The sequence below is a fragment of the Callithrix jacchus genome, chromosome 14, assembly GCF_049354715.1.
Source record: "Callithrix jacchus isolate 240 chromosome 14, calJac240_pri, whole genome shotgun sequence".
NCBI lineage: Eukaryota > Metazoa > Chordata > Mammalia > Primates > Cebidae > Callithrix > Callithrix jacchus.
The window spans coordinates 11187611-11201592 of record NC_133515.1 but is presented as its reverse complement, the minus strand read 5'-3'; the positions used below and the strand labels follow the sequence as shown (position 1 = coordinate 11201592).

The following is a 13982-nucleotide window of genomic DNA, read 5'->3' as shown; positions in this document are numbered from 1 at the left end:
TGGCCTCAAGCAATTCCCACCCTCATCCCTCACCACCTTGGGCGTGAGCCACATCGCCAGGCCTGGGTGGTGAGTTTTGACCACAAACTTATGTCACATTCATTTTCCGGGCAGTCACAAGCTTCTTAAAAGCACGTTAAGTACCTGTACCCTAAGGGCATCTCAGGCCAATACAAAGCGTTACCCTTCTTAGATATGGGCACTACTGGACACCAATCAGAAGATTGTGATGTGTTGCCCGGCAGGAACACTAACTAGAAATGCAGAAGCCTTCTGTACCATAAAAACAAAGTCCTTGTATTACCTCAAAATCTGCTGCCTTAACCTTGACTCGCTGAATAGCAAGCCCTACCTAATACTGGTTACGAAATGTAAGATCAAGCTGTTTCCTAATCTCTATCTGCTTCCTCCACTACACTGGTCCTTAAATCCTTCAGGTCCCCTTGTCACCAAGCCATTTTTTTTGTTTTCTGACTGCAAGTCTTCTCCCAAAGCAAATCCACATAAAGGATCCCCTGCTTGAGCTTAAAAACAACAACAAAATGCAGCCTTGTAGCTAACCTACTAGTTTGGTCTCACCAACGCCACACAATGGTAAATACATTTTATGTAATGTACACCATGTATGCACTTTACATAATGTCCAGTAAATCATGTGTTTTTTAACCGCAAGACCATCAATTTTAGGCTTTCTATCCTCTGCCCCCATCACTAACAAGCTAAGGACGACGGTTGCTAAGTCTTTCATGGGGTTTCATGTACATTTCCGCCCAACAACTTCAACTTCTTAACACTGACTTCTACATTCTCCTTTGAGACTGAAAACCGGGGACAGATCCAGTCTTACCATTGGTTTTAACTTCACACACCACAAATGGGCTTTCAAGAACGAACCGTATTTGGGACGCTAAACATGTCATGACCTACACTGAGCTGTATGATGTGATGACGAGTACAAAGAAATCATTTTCGGTGTCACGAACTTGCAATTAAGCTACCACCTCTCCATTCTTTAGAGTTGAGGCCGGAGGGAATGAGGAGGGTGGAGTGGCAGAGGGAGACGGAAAAAGGGGATGCACATTTCACAGGGAGAGTTATTTCCCTTGCAGGTGAGTTCCCAGCAACGCAGGTGGAACGCTGCAGAATCTAACGCTATCCACACGGCACAGCTGGCTTCAGGAGATACCTGAGAGCGGAGGGCGATCCGGCTCCTGGCCGCCGCGGGCTGGCGGCGCGGGGTTGAGAAGGTGCGCGAAGCTGGCGGCGAAGGGGTTGGCGGCCAGCGGCTCGGTGCGGTACATCTCCCAGAGCAGGTAGAGCGCCGTAAGGCGCTGCGCCGCGCTGGGCAGCAGGTCCGGCTGCTGGAGCAGCATGACGAGCACCGAGCCCAAACGGAAGTGGTCGGCCTTGCTGAAGTAGTGGTGGAAGGCGGTGGACAGGCCCTCGAAGGTGCTGCCGCCGCCCGCCTCCTCCGAGATGATGCTTAGCAGACTCGAGAGCTCCTTCGGGGTCAAGCTCATCCTGCCCGCGGGGCCCCCAGGGCTTCCCCTCCCGGACCCGGGGCCGCTTGCTCCACCTCTGTCGCCACTGGAGCCCCCGAAGCTGCTCCTGGACGCCGACCCTGACGCTTCCTGGGACCCTCTCTGCTCCGCGGCGGTGAGAAGCCGGCCAGACGCCGTGCTCGCCCCTCCGCCGGGCATCAACCTTGCTCTCCTTCCCCGCTTCCCGGCCCGAAGGGCCCTGGCGCCGGCTGGCTCCGTCCCCGCGGCCGTAAAGCGCGCTGTTACACGACAGCGTCGCAAACAAAACACGTCGGGGAAACCAGACCGCCGCGGAGAGGGCCAGCGCCCTGCTAAAGCGAGGCTGACGGGGCGAAGCCAGCGACAGCTTGTGGAGACGCGGGGTAGGCGGGGCGAATTGGCCGGAAGCGGGGGCGGGGGCGGGCCCTGAGACTGGAGTGGAGGGGCGGGGCGAGGTCGGGCGGGCAGTGTTCAGGACTGGCCTGGCTGAGGTTCCGCGGAGGGACTGCTCGAGGCCCGCGCGCTTCTGCGCAGCTGCGAGGGGATGCCGCCCCATGGCGGTCCCCAGGGCAGGACCTGGTGCCAGGCGGTCCCAGTAAATGCTGTCTACGTTATTATTTGGAAAAATGCACCTAAGATGCTAATATTTTCTTAATATACTATCTGTTAACTATTCGTCGTAAAAATATTGTAAATCCAGGTCCGGCGCTGTGGCGCGTACCTGTAATCCTAGCACTCTTCAGAGTCCGAGGCGGGAGGGTTGGTTGAGTCCCGGAGAGTCCCAGGTTGCAGTGAGCTGTGATCATCACTGCACTCCAGCTCGGGCAAAAGGCGAGACTGTCTCAGAAACAATTTTTTTTTAAAAATGTAGTAATTGTCACACATTTCTCCTAACTACGGTTAATTTCTAGTCTTTCGCTCGTTTTTTGCAGAAATGGAATCATACTGCACTATGAGCTTTTTTGTACTTGTTTTTTTTTCTCTTAACACGATTTCGAGAACATATCTCCAATTAATATTCATTTACAAAATCGTTTTCTGTACCACGTCTTACTTAGACTGCACTAGGGCCCTTATCCTGGGCACTAGCTGTGCATTAGAAACCCACGGGGAGAGGTTACAGATTCCTGGTCCCACCCCCAGAGATGATAATTCAGATATTAATAAACCCCACCTCTTCAGGTGAGTCTGATGTGCAGTCTGGACTGAGAACCATCGGGTAGCATTTCCCAGACATGCCCGGTCCGTAAACCAACAGAAATGTACATGTATTTCGCCAGTGATTACCACCATCGATTCCAGTCCGCGCTGAACCATGTCAGCGCTCAAGAATTATCTAGTTAAGTGCCACCTCAATTCTTTTTTTAAAGGTATTTTTATTTTATTTATTTTTGGGGAGAAATATATATTTAAAAAATTTTTTTCATCTTTTTAAAAATTATATTTTATAGTTTGGGGGGTAAAGGTGTTTTTTTGTTTACATGGGTTGGTTTTTTTTGTTTTGTTATGTTTTTAAATTAAGAAGATAAAGGATAGGCCGGCCGCGGTGGCTCACACCTGTAATCCCAGCACTTTGGGAGGCCGAGGTGGGTGAATCCCCTGAGCTCAGGAGTTCAAGACCAGCCTGACCAATATAGAGAAACCCCATCTCTGATCCTGAAAGACTAGCTAGAAGAAAGAAAGAGAGAGAGAATTGAAAGAAAGAAAAGGAAAGAAAGAAAGAAGAAAAACAGAAACCTCATCTCTACCAAAAGTACAAAATTAGATCTGGCCTTGGCCGCGGCCCCGGGAGGCGGTCAGTGAGTTGGGGCCGCACGTTGTCGCACGGAGCGAAGCTCGTCCGCATCACATGCAGCAGCGGCGGCGCACTCGGACCTGGGGCTGGCGCGGCCCAGCCCGGCGCGAGCCCCCTGGAGGTGCTGCAGGACCCTGGCTACCCCCGCACCCACGAGGCCCTGCTGGAAGTGGCGCAGATGGTCACCCTGCTGATTGCCTTCATTTGCGTGCGGAGCTCCCTGTGGACTGACTACAGTGCCTACAGCTACTTTGAAGTGGTCACCATTTGCGACTTGATAATGATCCTAGCCTTTTACCTGGCCCACCTCTTCTGCTTCTACCGCGTGCTCACCTGTATCAGCTGGCCCCTGTCGGAACTTCTGCATTATTTAATCGGTACCCAGCTCCTCCTCGTCGCCTCCATTATGGCAGCTTCCAAGAGTTACAACCAGAGTGGACTGGTAACCAGAGTGGACTGGTAGCCAGAGCGATCTTTAAGGTTTCGCGGCCGCCTTCCTCTGCATGGCAAGCATGTGGCTGTTCGACAAGGTCTCCTGTGTAACCCAGTCCACAGATGCAGCCTCTAACAAGGCCACAGCCCTTCGGCCCCTCAGGAGCTTTGCAGAGAGCAAGACGTGTGCCCCAGGCAAGGCCTCTGGACCTGTGTTCCTGTGCCAAAGTCCTGCCAGGCTGGTGGGCACTAGGAAAGGTCTGCACCCTCTTCCTGCTTTCCCAGGAAGCCAGCTTCCTGAGCTCCTGAGCTGGCTGGAAACTCTTTCTCCTGCCTTCGGGGGGAACATTCCTCCCTTCTGGGAAAGGAAAGCAGCCTCCAGGGAATTCTGCTTTTGGCCTTTCTGCTTCCAGAACTACCTCAGGTACTGACGCACCCCACTTAGCACAGCTGGAGGGGTTTGTGAATACTCCTGCCTAAATCCCTTCTACTTCTCACTTCTCAGGGGAGTGAAGCCTTAAGAAACAAAGCATCCTCCTAATTTATCGGGCTTGTCAGTGGGTCTTAGAGATACCCACTTTCCTGAAGCGAGGTGTGCCTGTAGAAACACTATGTGGTCAGCCTGGGCCCAAGGAGACCTCACATCTCCTCTCTGTCTCTGTCTCTGTTACCATTGTGCAAGTATTTGTGTGTTTTCTAAAATAAAATATTGACTTGGCCAAAAAAAAAAAAAGAAAAAAAAATACAAAATTAGCCAGGCGTGGTGGCGCATGCCTGTAATATCAGCTACTCTGGAGGGTGAGGCAGGAGAATCACTTGAACACGGGAGGCAGAGGTTGTGGTGAGCTGAGATGGCACCACTGCACTCCAGCCTGGGCAACAGAGCAAGACTCCTCAAAAAAAAAAAGTTCTATTGGCTTGAATTATCTTCTTACTTGAATATTTCCTCCCAGATTTTTCCCCTATGTCATCTTTTTTTTCCCCCACTCTGTCACCCAGGCTGGAATGCAGTGGAGTGCATAATCATGGCTACTGCAGCCTCAAACTCCTGGGTTCAGACGATCCTCCTGCCTCAGCCTCTCAACTATTTGGGACTACAGGTATGTGCCACCATGCCCAACTAATTTTTATTTTTAAAAATTATTTTTTGAGACATCCTTTTATATAAAAATTACATAAATTGTGGCTATTCTTTGACATAACACCAAAACCCAACAAATAGTAGTTTCCTTTTTTTGAGATGGAGTCAAGCTCTATAGCCCAGGCTGAAGTGCAGTGGTGCCATCTCAGCTCACCGCAACCTTCACCTCCCAGATTCAAGCAATCCTCCTGCCTCAGCCTCTGGGGGAGCTGGAACTACAGGCGTGCACTACCACACCCAGCTAATTTTTGTATTTTTAGTAGAGATGAGGTTTCATCATGTTGGGCCAGGCTAGTCTCAAGTTCCTGATCTCAAGTGATCTACCTGCCTTGGCCTCCCAAGGTTCTGGGATTATAGGCATGAGCCAAACCACACCCAGACCCAACTAATTTTTGAATTGATTTTTAGAGACAGGGTCTGTCAGGTTTTGTGATGTTGTCTAGGCTGTTCTCATATTCCTGGCCTCAAGCAATCCTTGTGCCATGGCTTCCCTGCAGGTGTGTGTCACCACACCCAACCTGCCCTACATAGCCTTCATTTAGATTTTCTCACTCCACTCAGCTCTATTTATCACACCTAATTAAACCCTCAGAGATCCATCTGCTCGCCCATGAAAAGTTCTGGTCCAGAAGGTTCTGTCGGTTCCCCCAGTTCTGGGTACCCGGCTCTGCATCGCGCCGCCATGATGGGCCATCGTCCCGTGCTCGTGCTCAGCCAGAACACAAAGCGTGAATCCGGAAGAAAAGTTCAATCTGGAAGCATCAATGCTGCCAAGACTATTGCAGATATCATCCGAACATGTTTGGGACCCAAGTCCATGATGAAGATGCTATTGGACCCAATGGGAGGCATCGTGATGACCAATGATGGCAACGCCATTCTTCGAGAGATTCAGGTCCAGCATCCAGCAGCCAAGTCCATGATTGAAATTAGCCGGACCCAGGATGAAGAGGTTGGAGATGGGACCACATCAGTAATTATTCTTGTGGGGGAAATGCTGTCTGTAGCTGAGCACTTCCTGGAGCAGCAGATGCACCCAACAGTGGTGATCAGTGCTTACCGCAAGGCATTGGATGATATGATCAGCACCCTAAGGAAAATCAGTATCCCAGTTGACATCAATAACAGTGATATGATGCTGAACATCATCAATAGCTCCATAACTACCAAAGCCATCAGTCGGTGGTCATCTTTGGCTTGCAACATTGCCCTGGATGCTGTCAAGACAGTACAGTTTGAGGAGAATGGTCGGAAAGAGGTTGACATAAAAAAATACGCAAAGGTGGAAAAGATACCTGGGGGCATCATTGAAGACTCCTGTGTCTTGCGTGGAGTCATGATTAACAAGGATGTGACCCATCCACGCATGCGGCGCTATATCAAGAACCCTCGCATTGTGCTGCTGGATTCTTCTCTGGAATACAAGAAAGGAGAAAGCCAGACTGACATTGAGATTACACGAGAGGAGGACTTCACACGAATTCTCCAAATGGAAGAAGAGTATATCCAGCAGCTCTGTGAAGACATTATCCAGCTGAAGCCTGATGTGGTCATCACCAAAAAGGGCATCTCAGATTTAGCTCAGCACTACCTCATGCGGGCCAATATCACAGCCATCCGCAGAGTCTGGAAGACAGACAATAATCGCATTGCTAGAACCTGTGGGGCCCGGATAGTCAGCCGACCAGAGGAACTGAGAGAAGATGATGTTGGAACGGGAGCAGGCCTGTTGGAAATCAAGAAAATTGGTGATGAATACTTTACATTCATCACTGAGTGCAAAGACCCCAAGGCCTGCACCATTCTTCTCCGGGGGGCTAGCAAAGAGATTCTTGCGGAAGTAGAACGCAATCTCCAGGATGCCATGCAAGTGTGCCGAAATGTTCTCCTGGACCCTCAGCTGGTGCCAGGGGGTGGGGCCTCTGAGATGGCTGTGGCCCATGCCTTGACAGAAAAATCCAAGGCCATGACTGGTGTGGAACAATGGCCATACAGGGCTGTTGCACAGGCCCTAGAGGTCATCCCTCGTACCCTGATCCAGAACTGTGGGGCCAGCACCATCCGTCTACTTACCTCCCTTAGGGCCAAGCACACCCAGGAGAACTGTGAGACCTGGGGTGTAAATGGTGAGACGGGTACTTTGGTGGACATGAAGGAACTGGGCATATGGGAGCCATTGGCTGTGAAGCTGCAGACTTATAAGACAGCAGTGGAGACGGCAGTTCTGCTACTGCGAATTGATGACATCGTCTCAGGCCACAAAAAGAAAGGCGATGACCAGAGCCGGCAAGGCGGGGTTCCTGATGCTGGCCAGGAGTGAGCGCTGGGCAAGCTACTTCAATGCACAGAACCAGCAGTCTCCCCTTTTCCTGAGCCAGAGTGCCAGGAACACTGTGGACGTCTTTGTTCAGAAGGGATCAGGTTGGGGGCAGCCCCCAGTCCCTTTCTGTCCCAGCTCAGTTTCCAAAAGACACTGACATGTAATTCTTCTCTATTGTAAGGTTTCCATTTAGTTTGCTTCCGATGATTAAATCTTGAGGTGTCCCCCATACTTGCCAGAAGAGACCATTGTCTACTTTCCCTCCCTCTTTCCTCAACACTCAACAGCACACAGTGTCCTATAAACACAGCATTGTGTATGAAAAAATGTAATTGATACAGAATTCCTGTTAATCACAAGAAATATATGCACCTGATTTGGCAGGAAACACACCAGAAGGGTGAAAATTTCTTGAATGTTTATCAAAATCACCTGGAAGCTTATTAAAACATAGATTCTTGGCTTTCATCTGCAAAGTAAACAAATAAACAAATAATATGTTTTTATTGCCCTTTCTTGGTTTATAACTTTTAGGCATTATCTATTATTTTTGGTAGTTGGGATTTTAGTACTTTTATGTGCTCCCTTTCTCTTAACTTCACTCCCGATTTTCCCAGTGAGGTTCTGTCATAACATTTAGTTAAATGGATCACCAAAATGTACATAATGTGATGTTGCTCACTGCCAAGCCAGATGATACGCCAAAATTATGTTCTTTTCCCCTCCAGTAGCCTTGTATTTTTCCTGAAGTTCATAATTGCATCTACTTTTGTGTGCTGCTTCATATGTATTTATCACTAATATTTATCCAAACACTCAGATCTAATTTCCCAGTGGCCCAAGTATGTCAATGACTGGCGGTCGTATTCATCACTGCTCCTGCCCCCCTGCAGAGTTCCAATATGTCTTTTAGGACCTTTAGACCTGGTAATTAGCTACTTTCCCGATACCTCCTTTTGCTGGTTCTCCTGTTCTGAATTCCATTTCCTAATCTTATGTGCTCTTTAATCTCAACCTACCTCCTCATTTTGCTAAAACAGTTCCTTCACTATCTTCCTGGGGCCTCCAAGTGTTCAGACTCCCAGATTATTTTCTCAACAAATTTGTTTACTTCATATATATCTTCCCCTGTGGCTCCTGAGCTACAATTTCCCCTTTTCTACTAAATGAGTTGTTCTCCACTGGACTAGGGTACAGGCAATGGAGATGGAGAGAGGCAAACACATTCAGGTCGTGGTGGCAGGTGCCTGTAATCCCAGCTACTCGGGAGGCTAAGGCAGGAGAATCGCTTGAACCTGGGAAGCGGAGGTTGCAGTGAACTGAGATTGTGCCACTGCACTTCAGCCTGGGGGACAAGAGCGAGACTTCATCTCAAAAAAGAAAAAAAGGAAAATACAATAATGGTAGCCAGAGGCTAGGAAAAGAGCATGGATGAAGAGAGGTTGGGTCATGGGTATAAACATAAACATACAGTTAGATAGAAGGAACTCATTTTAGTGTTTGATAGCATAGTAAGGTGACTAGTTAACAATCATTTAATGTATATTTCGAAATACCTAGAAGGAAAGATTTGGAATGTTCCCAACCCAAAGAAATGCTAAATGTTTTAGGAGATGGGTGTCCTAATTACCCTCATCTGATCATTACCTATTGTATGCTTGCATCAAAATACTGCATGTACTTCATAAATGTGTACAATTATGTATCAGTTTTTTCAAGTTTTTTTTTTTAAGGTAGACTTCTCTGGAGTGCCAATATCCGGGCCCTTTGGAGAGACTGCTACCTTTGGAGAGAGGGTAGCAAGAGAGGGGGCTTGAGTTCTGGAGCAGCCTCTGCCTTGGCTAGCCATCTGTCTTTGAGCATGTCTTCTCTAGCCTGCTGTTTTTTTCTAAGGTGAGAAAATTAGATGTCATATCCTCCAAGAAGCAATGCAGTGCTTAAATGTGATATTTTATGTATAGCCCTTGTCACAGTGCCTGGCACACAGTGAATACTCTGGCAATGTCTGACAGCTGGAAGGATGGTATTATCATCAGTCCTCTCCCACATCACCGCAGCACCTCCTCCCTGGTGTTCCTGATTCCACTCTTGCATCCTAGAATCTGTTTTCCGCATAGTAGCCAGAGTGACCGTTGAAGAAACATACATGAGACAAATGATAAAGCTTCTTTAGTATAAAATGTATGATCACAATTCTGCAGTAAAGGATTAGCTGGCCAGGTGTGGTGGCTCAGGCCTGCAATCCCAGAACTTTGGGAGGCCGAGGCAGGTGGATCACTTGAGGTCAGGAGTTCAAGACCAGCCTGGCCAACATCGCAAAACCTTGTCTCTATTAAAAATACAAAAAAATTAGCTGGGTGTGGTGGCATGTGCCTGCAGTCCCAGCTACTTAGAAGGCTGAGGCAGGAGAATCTCTCGAACCTAGGAGGCAGAGGTTACAGTGAGCTCTGACCATGCCACTACACTCTAGCCTGGGTGACACAGTTAGACTTTGTCTCAAAACACACACACACACACACACACACACACACACACACACACACACACGATTAACCTTGCCCAAAGAAACGTTTGGCCTTCGCTCAGCTCCTGGGTGGTAACCTCTAAGCCTGGAATGTCCTGCCTAATAAGGTGCCTTTGTTTATCTGGGGGCCTTGGGCCACCAAGATCCTATATGCCAATTGATTTGTGGCTTGGGGGAACTTGGGCCACACAATAGCAGCTTGACTTTTGGAGGGCCTAGAGACTAAGGTCAGCCACATCCACATGACTGACTTCCAATCAAAACCCCAGACACCAAGGCTCAAATGAGCTTCCCTGTTTAGCAGTACTCCATGTGAGTTGTCAGGGATTGTGCTGGAACAATTAAGCACTGTCCATGAGATTCCAGTGGGAGAGACTCCTGAGGAAGCTTGTGCCTGCTGTCCCTTGGGCCTCTGTGCCTCATCCCTTTGTATGAGGGGTGAGGTTGTTCTGTATTCTTTCTCTGCAATAAACCATAACCCTCAGCACTTTGGGAGGCCAAGACGGGCAGATCATTTGCCGTCAGGACTTGGAGACCAGCCTGGCCAACATCATGAGGTCCCGTATCTGCTAAAAACGCAAAAAAATTAGGTGGGCATGGTGGCAGGTGCCTGTAATTCCAGCTACTCAGGAGGCTGAGGTAGGAGAATTGCTTGAACCTGGGAGGCAGCATTTGCAGTGAGCTTAGATTACACCACTGCACTCCAGCCTGGGTGACAGAGTGAGACTCCATCTCAAAAATAAATAAATAAATAAATAACCATGAATATAATCATTCTTCTGAGTTCTGCGAGTCCCCCTAGCAAATCATTGAACCTACAAGTGGCTCAGGGGACCCCTGAACTGCAATGCTTTTTTAAGTTAAAATCTAACAGAGTACTCACCCTTACTAAACAATCAACATGTACCTAACATCTACCTGTTAAGAAAGTCTTGAATATGATACCATCTAGAAAAATCTGATTAAAAACTTCAGTGTTAAGATGTGTGAAAGTATTTTGCTTTAGTGAGTGCTAGTGTTCCTATTTTAGACTTACAGATCATTTACTACCCTACTTAAAAGCCCAGTGGCTTCTTAGTGTGGCTGGAATAAAATCCTAACTCCTTTTTTTAGTTTACAAAGTTCAAATGGCGCTGCCCCTGCCCAACTCTCTGACCTTGTGTGGCATCACCTGTTCCTTTCCCCCATGCTCCGGCCACCTTGGCCGTTCCACTGTTCCTTAGACAGGCCAAAGCTCCTCCAGCTCGGGGCCTTTGTGCGTGCTGTTCCTCTGCAAGGAGAGCTGTTTCTGTGTTGTCCTTTCCTGCTCAGCTTCTCCCAGGAAGTCTCTCGCCCTGAGAAAAATAGCTACCCCAGTAGTCTCTATAACATGGCACATGCCACCACACCTGGCTAATGTTTTTGTATTTTAGTAGAGACAGGGTTTCACCATGTTGCCCAGGCTGGTCTCAAACTCCTGAACTCAGGCAACCTGCCCGTCTGAGCCTCCCAAAGTGCTAGGATTACAGGCATGAACCACCTCGCCCAGCCAATTTTTGTATTATTAGTGGAGATGGGGTTTTGCTGTTTTGCCCAGGCTCATCTCGAACTCCTAACCTCAGGTGATCCACCCCCCTCAGCTTCCCAAAGTGCTGGGATTACAGGAATGAGTCACCGCTCCCAGCCCATCAGTACCTTTCTGATCTCTGAGGAGTTTCCAAGGCCGAGTCCTGGAGGCTGCTCACAAAGATTTTATGTCATTAACACTAGATGGCATCAGAAACTGACCAGATGCACCAGCCAAGCCTTACACTCCAGGCCCGGAGTTCATCAGGCCAGAACCCATCATTTCCCTCACTTTTATTTTAAAATTAAGCAAAAACAGAATATCAGCTATAAGTAACAGTTACATAATCACTTCCAATATATAAAATACTCCTTGGTGGCCGGGCATAGTGGCTCACACCTGTAATCCCAGCACTTTCGGAGGCCACGGCAGGTGGATAATTAGGTCAGGAGTTCAAGACTAGCCTGACCAACATGGTGAAAGCCTGTCTCTACTAAAAATACAAAAATTAAACAGGTGTGGTGGCGAGTGCCTGTAATTCCAGCTACTTGGGAGGCTGAGGCAGGAGAATTACTTGAACCCAGGAGGCAGAGGTTGCAGTGAGCCGAGATCACACCACTGCACTCTAGCCTGGGCAACAGGGTGAGATCCTGTCTAAAAATAAAAAATAAAACTCCTTGGAGCTAACCTAATGAAGAAAATATATGGTGAATTTCTTTTTGAATGAATTTTAGCTATTTCTAATCTTTTTCTCTTAAAAAATATTTTTTTTGAAAAACAAAAAAAACATTTATTTCTGTCAACTGAGTGCAGAGATGTTCTTCACAACTCCAATGCAGTACAGATTTCTTCCCCAAAACAAAATGAGCAAGGAAGAAAGAAAAAGAGCTATATCAGATGTGCTCATGAAGAACCAAGCCACTCTCATCTTTCTTTAAAAACAAAACACAACGATGCTTTTGAGTGTGTGGTGCGGGCCTAGGATTGAAGCCGAAGGCTTTTGGCGCACCGTTACCAAGGCTTTGCTCAGCTCCCAGCTCAGTGGATCAGCCCTGCGGCCTAAGCCATCCTCACAGCTTGCACAGTAGCTTCCAGAACCTAAATGATCCATTCCCAGCAATCTTTAAATTCCCAGTCCCCACCCTGGGCCTCTCTTCCTAGCATCCTTATTGCTTTGGGAGCCCCTGAAGTGAACCCTGAAGTACTCTGTCAACTCTGGGCTCAGATCTTTGCCCTTCTCTGTGTCACAAGGAAATGCCTGTCAAGAGGGTGGGAACAGGTGATTTCAGACCGTGTAGTAAAGCCACTGCCAGGCAAGTTTTAAGGCAAATCTTCTCTCCTTATTCGGTCTGAGCCAGCCCTGACCTCACCCCCAAGCAATCCTGCCTCTGCCAGACATGCAACTTAGGCAACTCTGGATGGAGGTGGGAGGAGGGAGGCTGGGGCAGATTCCAGGAGGTCTGGGTCTGACTAGGGAATGGACGTGTGTGTTTTTGAAGGCTGCAGGCACCGGGCACAGCTCCTGGCCCAGCTGCCCGAGTGGTGCCCAAGAAAACCAAGATGGCAAAACAGGCCCCGGCTCTGGAAGCAATGTGAGGCCATGCAGATCTCACTAGGAGGACCTCGTCCCATGTAACAGAAACTCCAGGAAAAGGGGTCACTGCAGGAGTCCCCTCGGATCTGACGGTAGGCAGGACCTTGCATCAAAATGATTTTCCTTTAGAACAAAAAAGAGGGGGAGGAAAGAAAAAGATCAAAGAAAGAGGTTCCATGAGCGTCCTGAGATGGGACACAGCAGGGTTGTGAGAAGCAGGAAGGTGGGGGCTGCAGACACAGGGTGGCGGGCGCTGCCTCTCATGGCTTCTTTTCTCCCTTGTGGGCTGGTGGGCTGGTAGCTGAAGCTGGCGGTCCCCTCCCCTGGGGAGCAGGCAGATGACTTTGGCAGGCAGGGGGCTGGGGTTACTCCTCTGGGCGTCGTAGATGGCTCCGCCCGCCTTATTCAGCTCACTCTTGATGAAATCTTCCTCCAGCTCCTTCCGATCACTGATCACAAACTCCTTAGCGAAATTCTATACGACCTCCTTGACCAGGGTCTTGTCCGTCCTGGTTTTGGCGCGCTCCAGCCCGCTGACGTCCTCACTGATCCATGTGATGAGAGTGAACTTGGGCTTCTTGCTCATGGCATCCCCGGTGGTGGAGCGCACGAAGGCAAACAACCGGACGTCATCTGTGCACTGCTGGATGAAGTGCTGGTATTCCGCTCCCTGCTCGCCGGGGACGATGGTGGAGCCGTCATATTTAAAAGTCACCCAGATGACGGACGAGCCGTCGTCGCGCACCAGGTTGTACGCCGCCCAGCAAGCTTCTTTGTCGATCTTGGTGGCTATCGCCGCAAGGCCACAGCGGGGACACTGCCCGGGACGGCCGAGAGCGCCCCTGGCCGCCGGCGGGGTTGGGAGCGTGGCGGGGACGCTCAGAGGCCGCACGGGCAGGAGGCGGTGGCGAGGGCGACGTGGCGCCTGCGAGCTCCCAGTGCGGCGGCGGCGGCTCCCACTCTTAAAAAATATTTTGTAAAGGCCAGGCGCGGTGGCTCACGCCTATAATCCCAGCACTTTGGGTGGCCGAGGCGGGTGGATCACGAGGTCAAGAGATCGAGACCATCCTGGTCAACGAAGTGAAACCCCTTCTCTACTAAAAATACAAA

General features: G+C 49.2%; 1 protein-coding gene and 1 pseudogene across 3 annotated transcripts; one reads left to right on the top strand and one right to left on the bottom strand.

Moving 5' to 3' along the window:
• Nucleotides 1-1315: 1315 nt before the first annotated feature.
• LOC100412770 (T-complex protein 1 subunit gamma-like) lies at nt 1316-7423 on the top strand. 3 transcript variants are annotated; one of them, XM_078348810.1, is made up of 4 exons: nt 1799-1903; nt 3046-4171; nt 4747-4847; nt 5481-7423. In XM_078348810.1, the coding sequence occupies exons 3-4, from the start codon at nt 4773-4775 to the stop codon at nt 7206-7208; spliced, it is 1803 nt and encodes a 600-aa protein (XP_078204936.1). In that variant the 5' UTR covers nt 1799-1903; nt 3046-4171; nt 4747-4772; the 3' UTR covers nt 7209-7423. The 3 variants fall into 3 exon arrangements, with proteins under 3 accessions (XP_035127669.2, XP_078204936.1, XP_078204935.1); XM_078348809.1 differs by having other exon boundaries at nt 3043-4171; XM_035271778.3 differs by lacking the exon at nt 3046-4171 and having other exon boundaries at nt 1316-1903.
• A 5433-nt stretch (nt 7424-12856) lies between these two features.
• On the bottom strand, nt 12857-13857 carry LOC100386941 (uncharacterized; annotated as a pseudogene).
• Between the last annotated feature and the right edge of the window lie 125 nt (nt 13858-13982).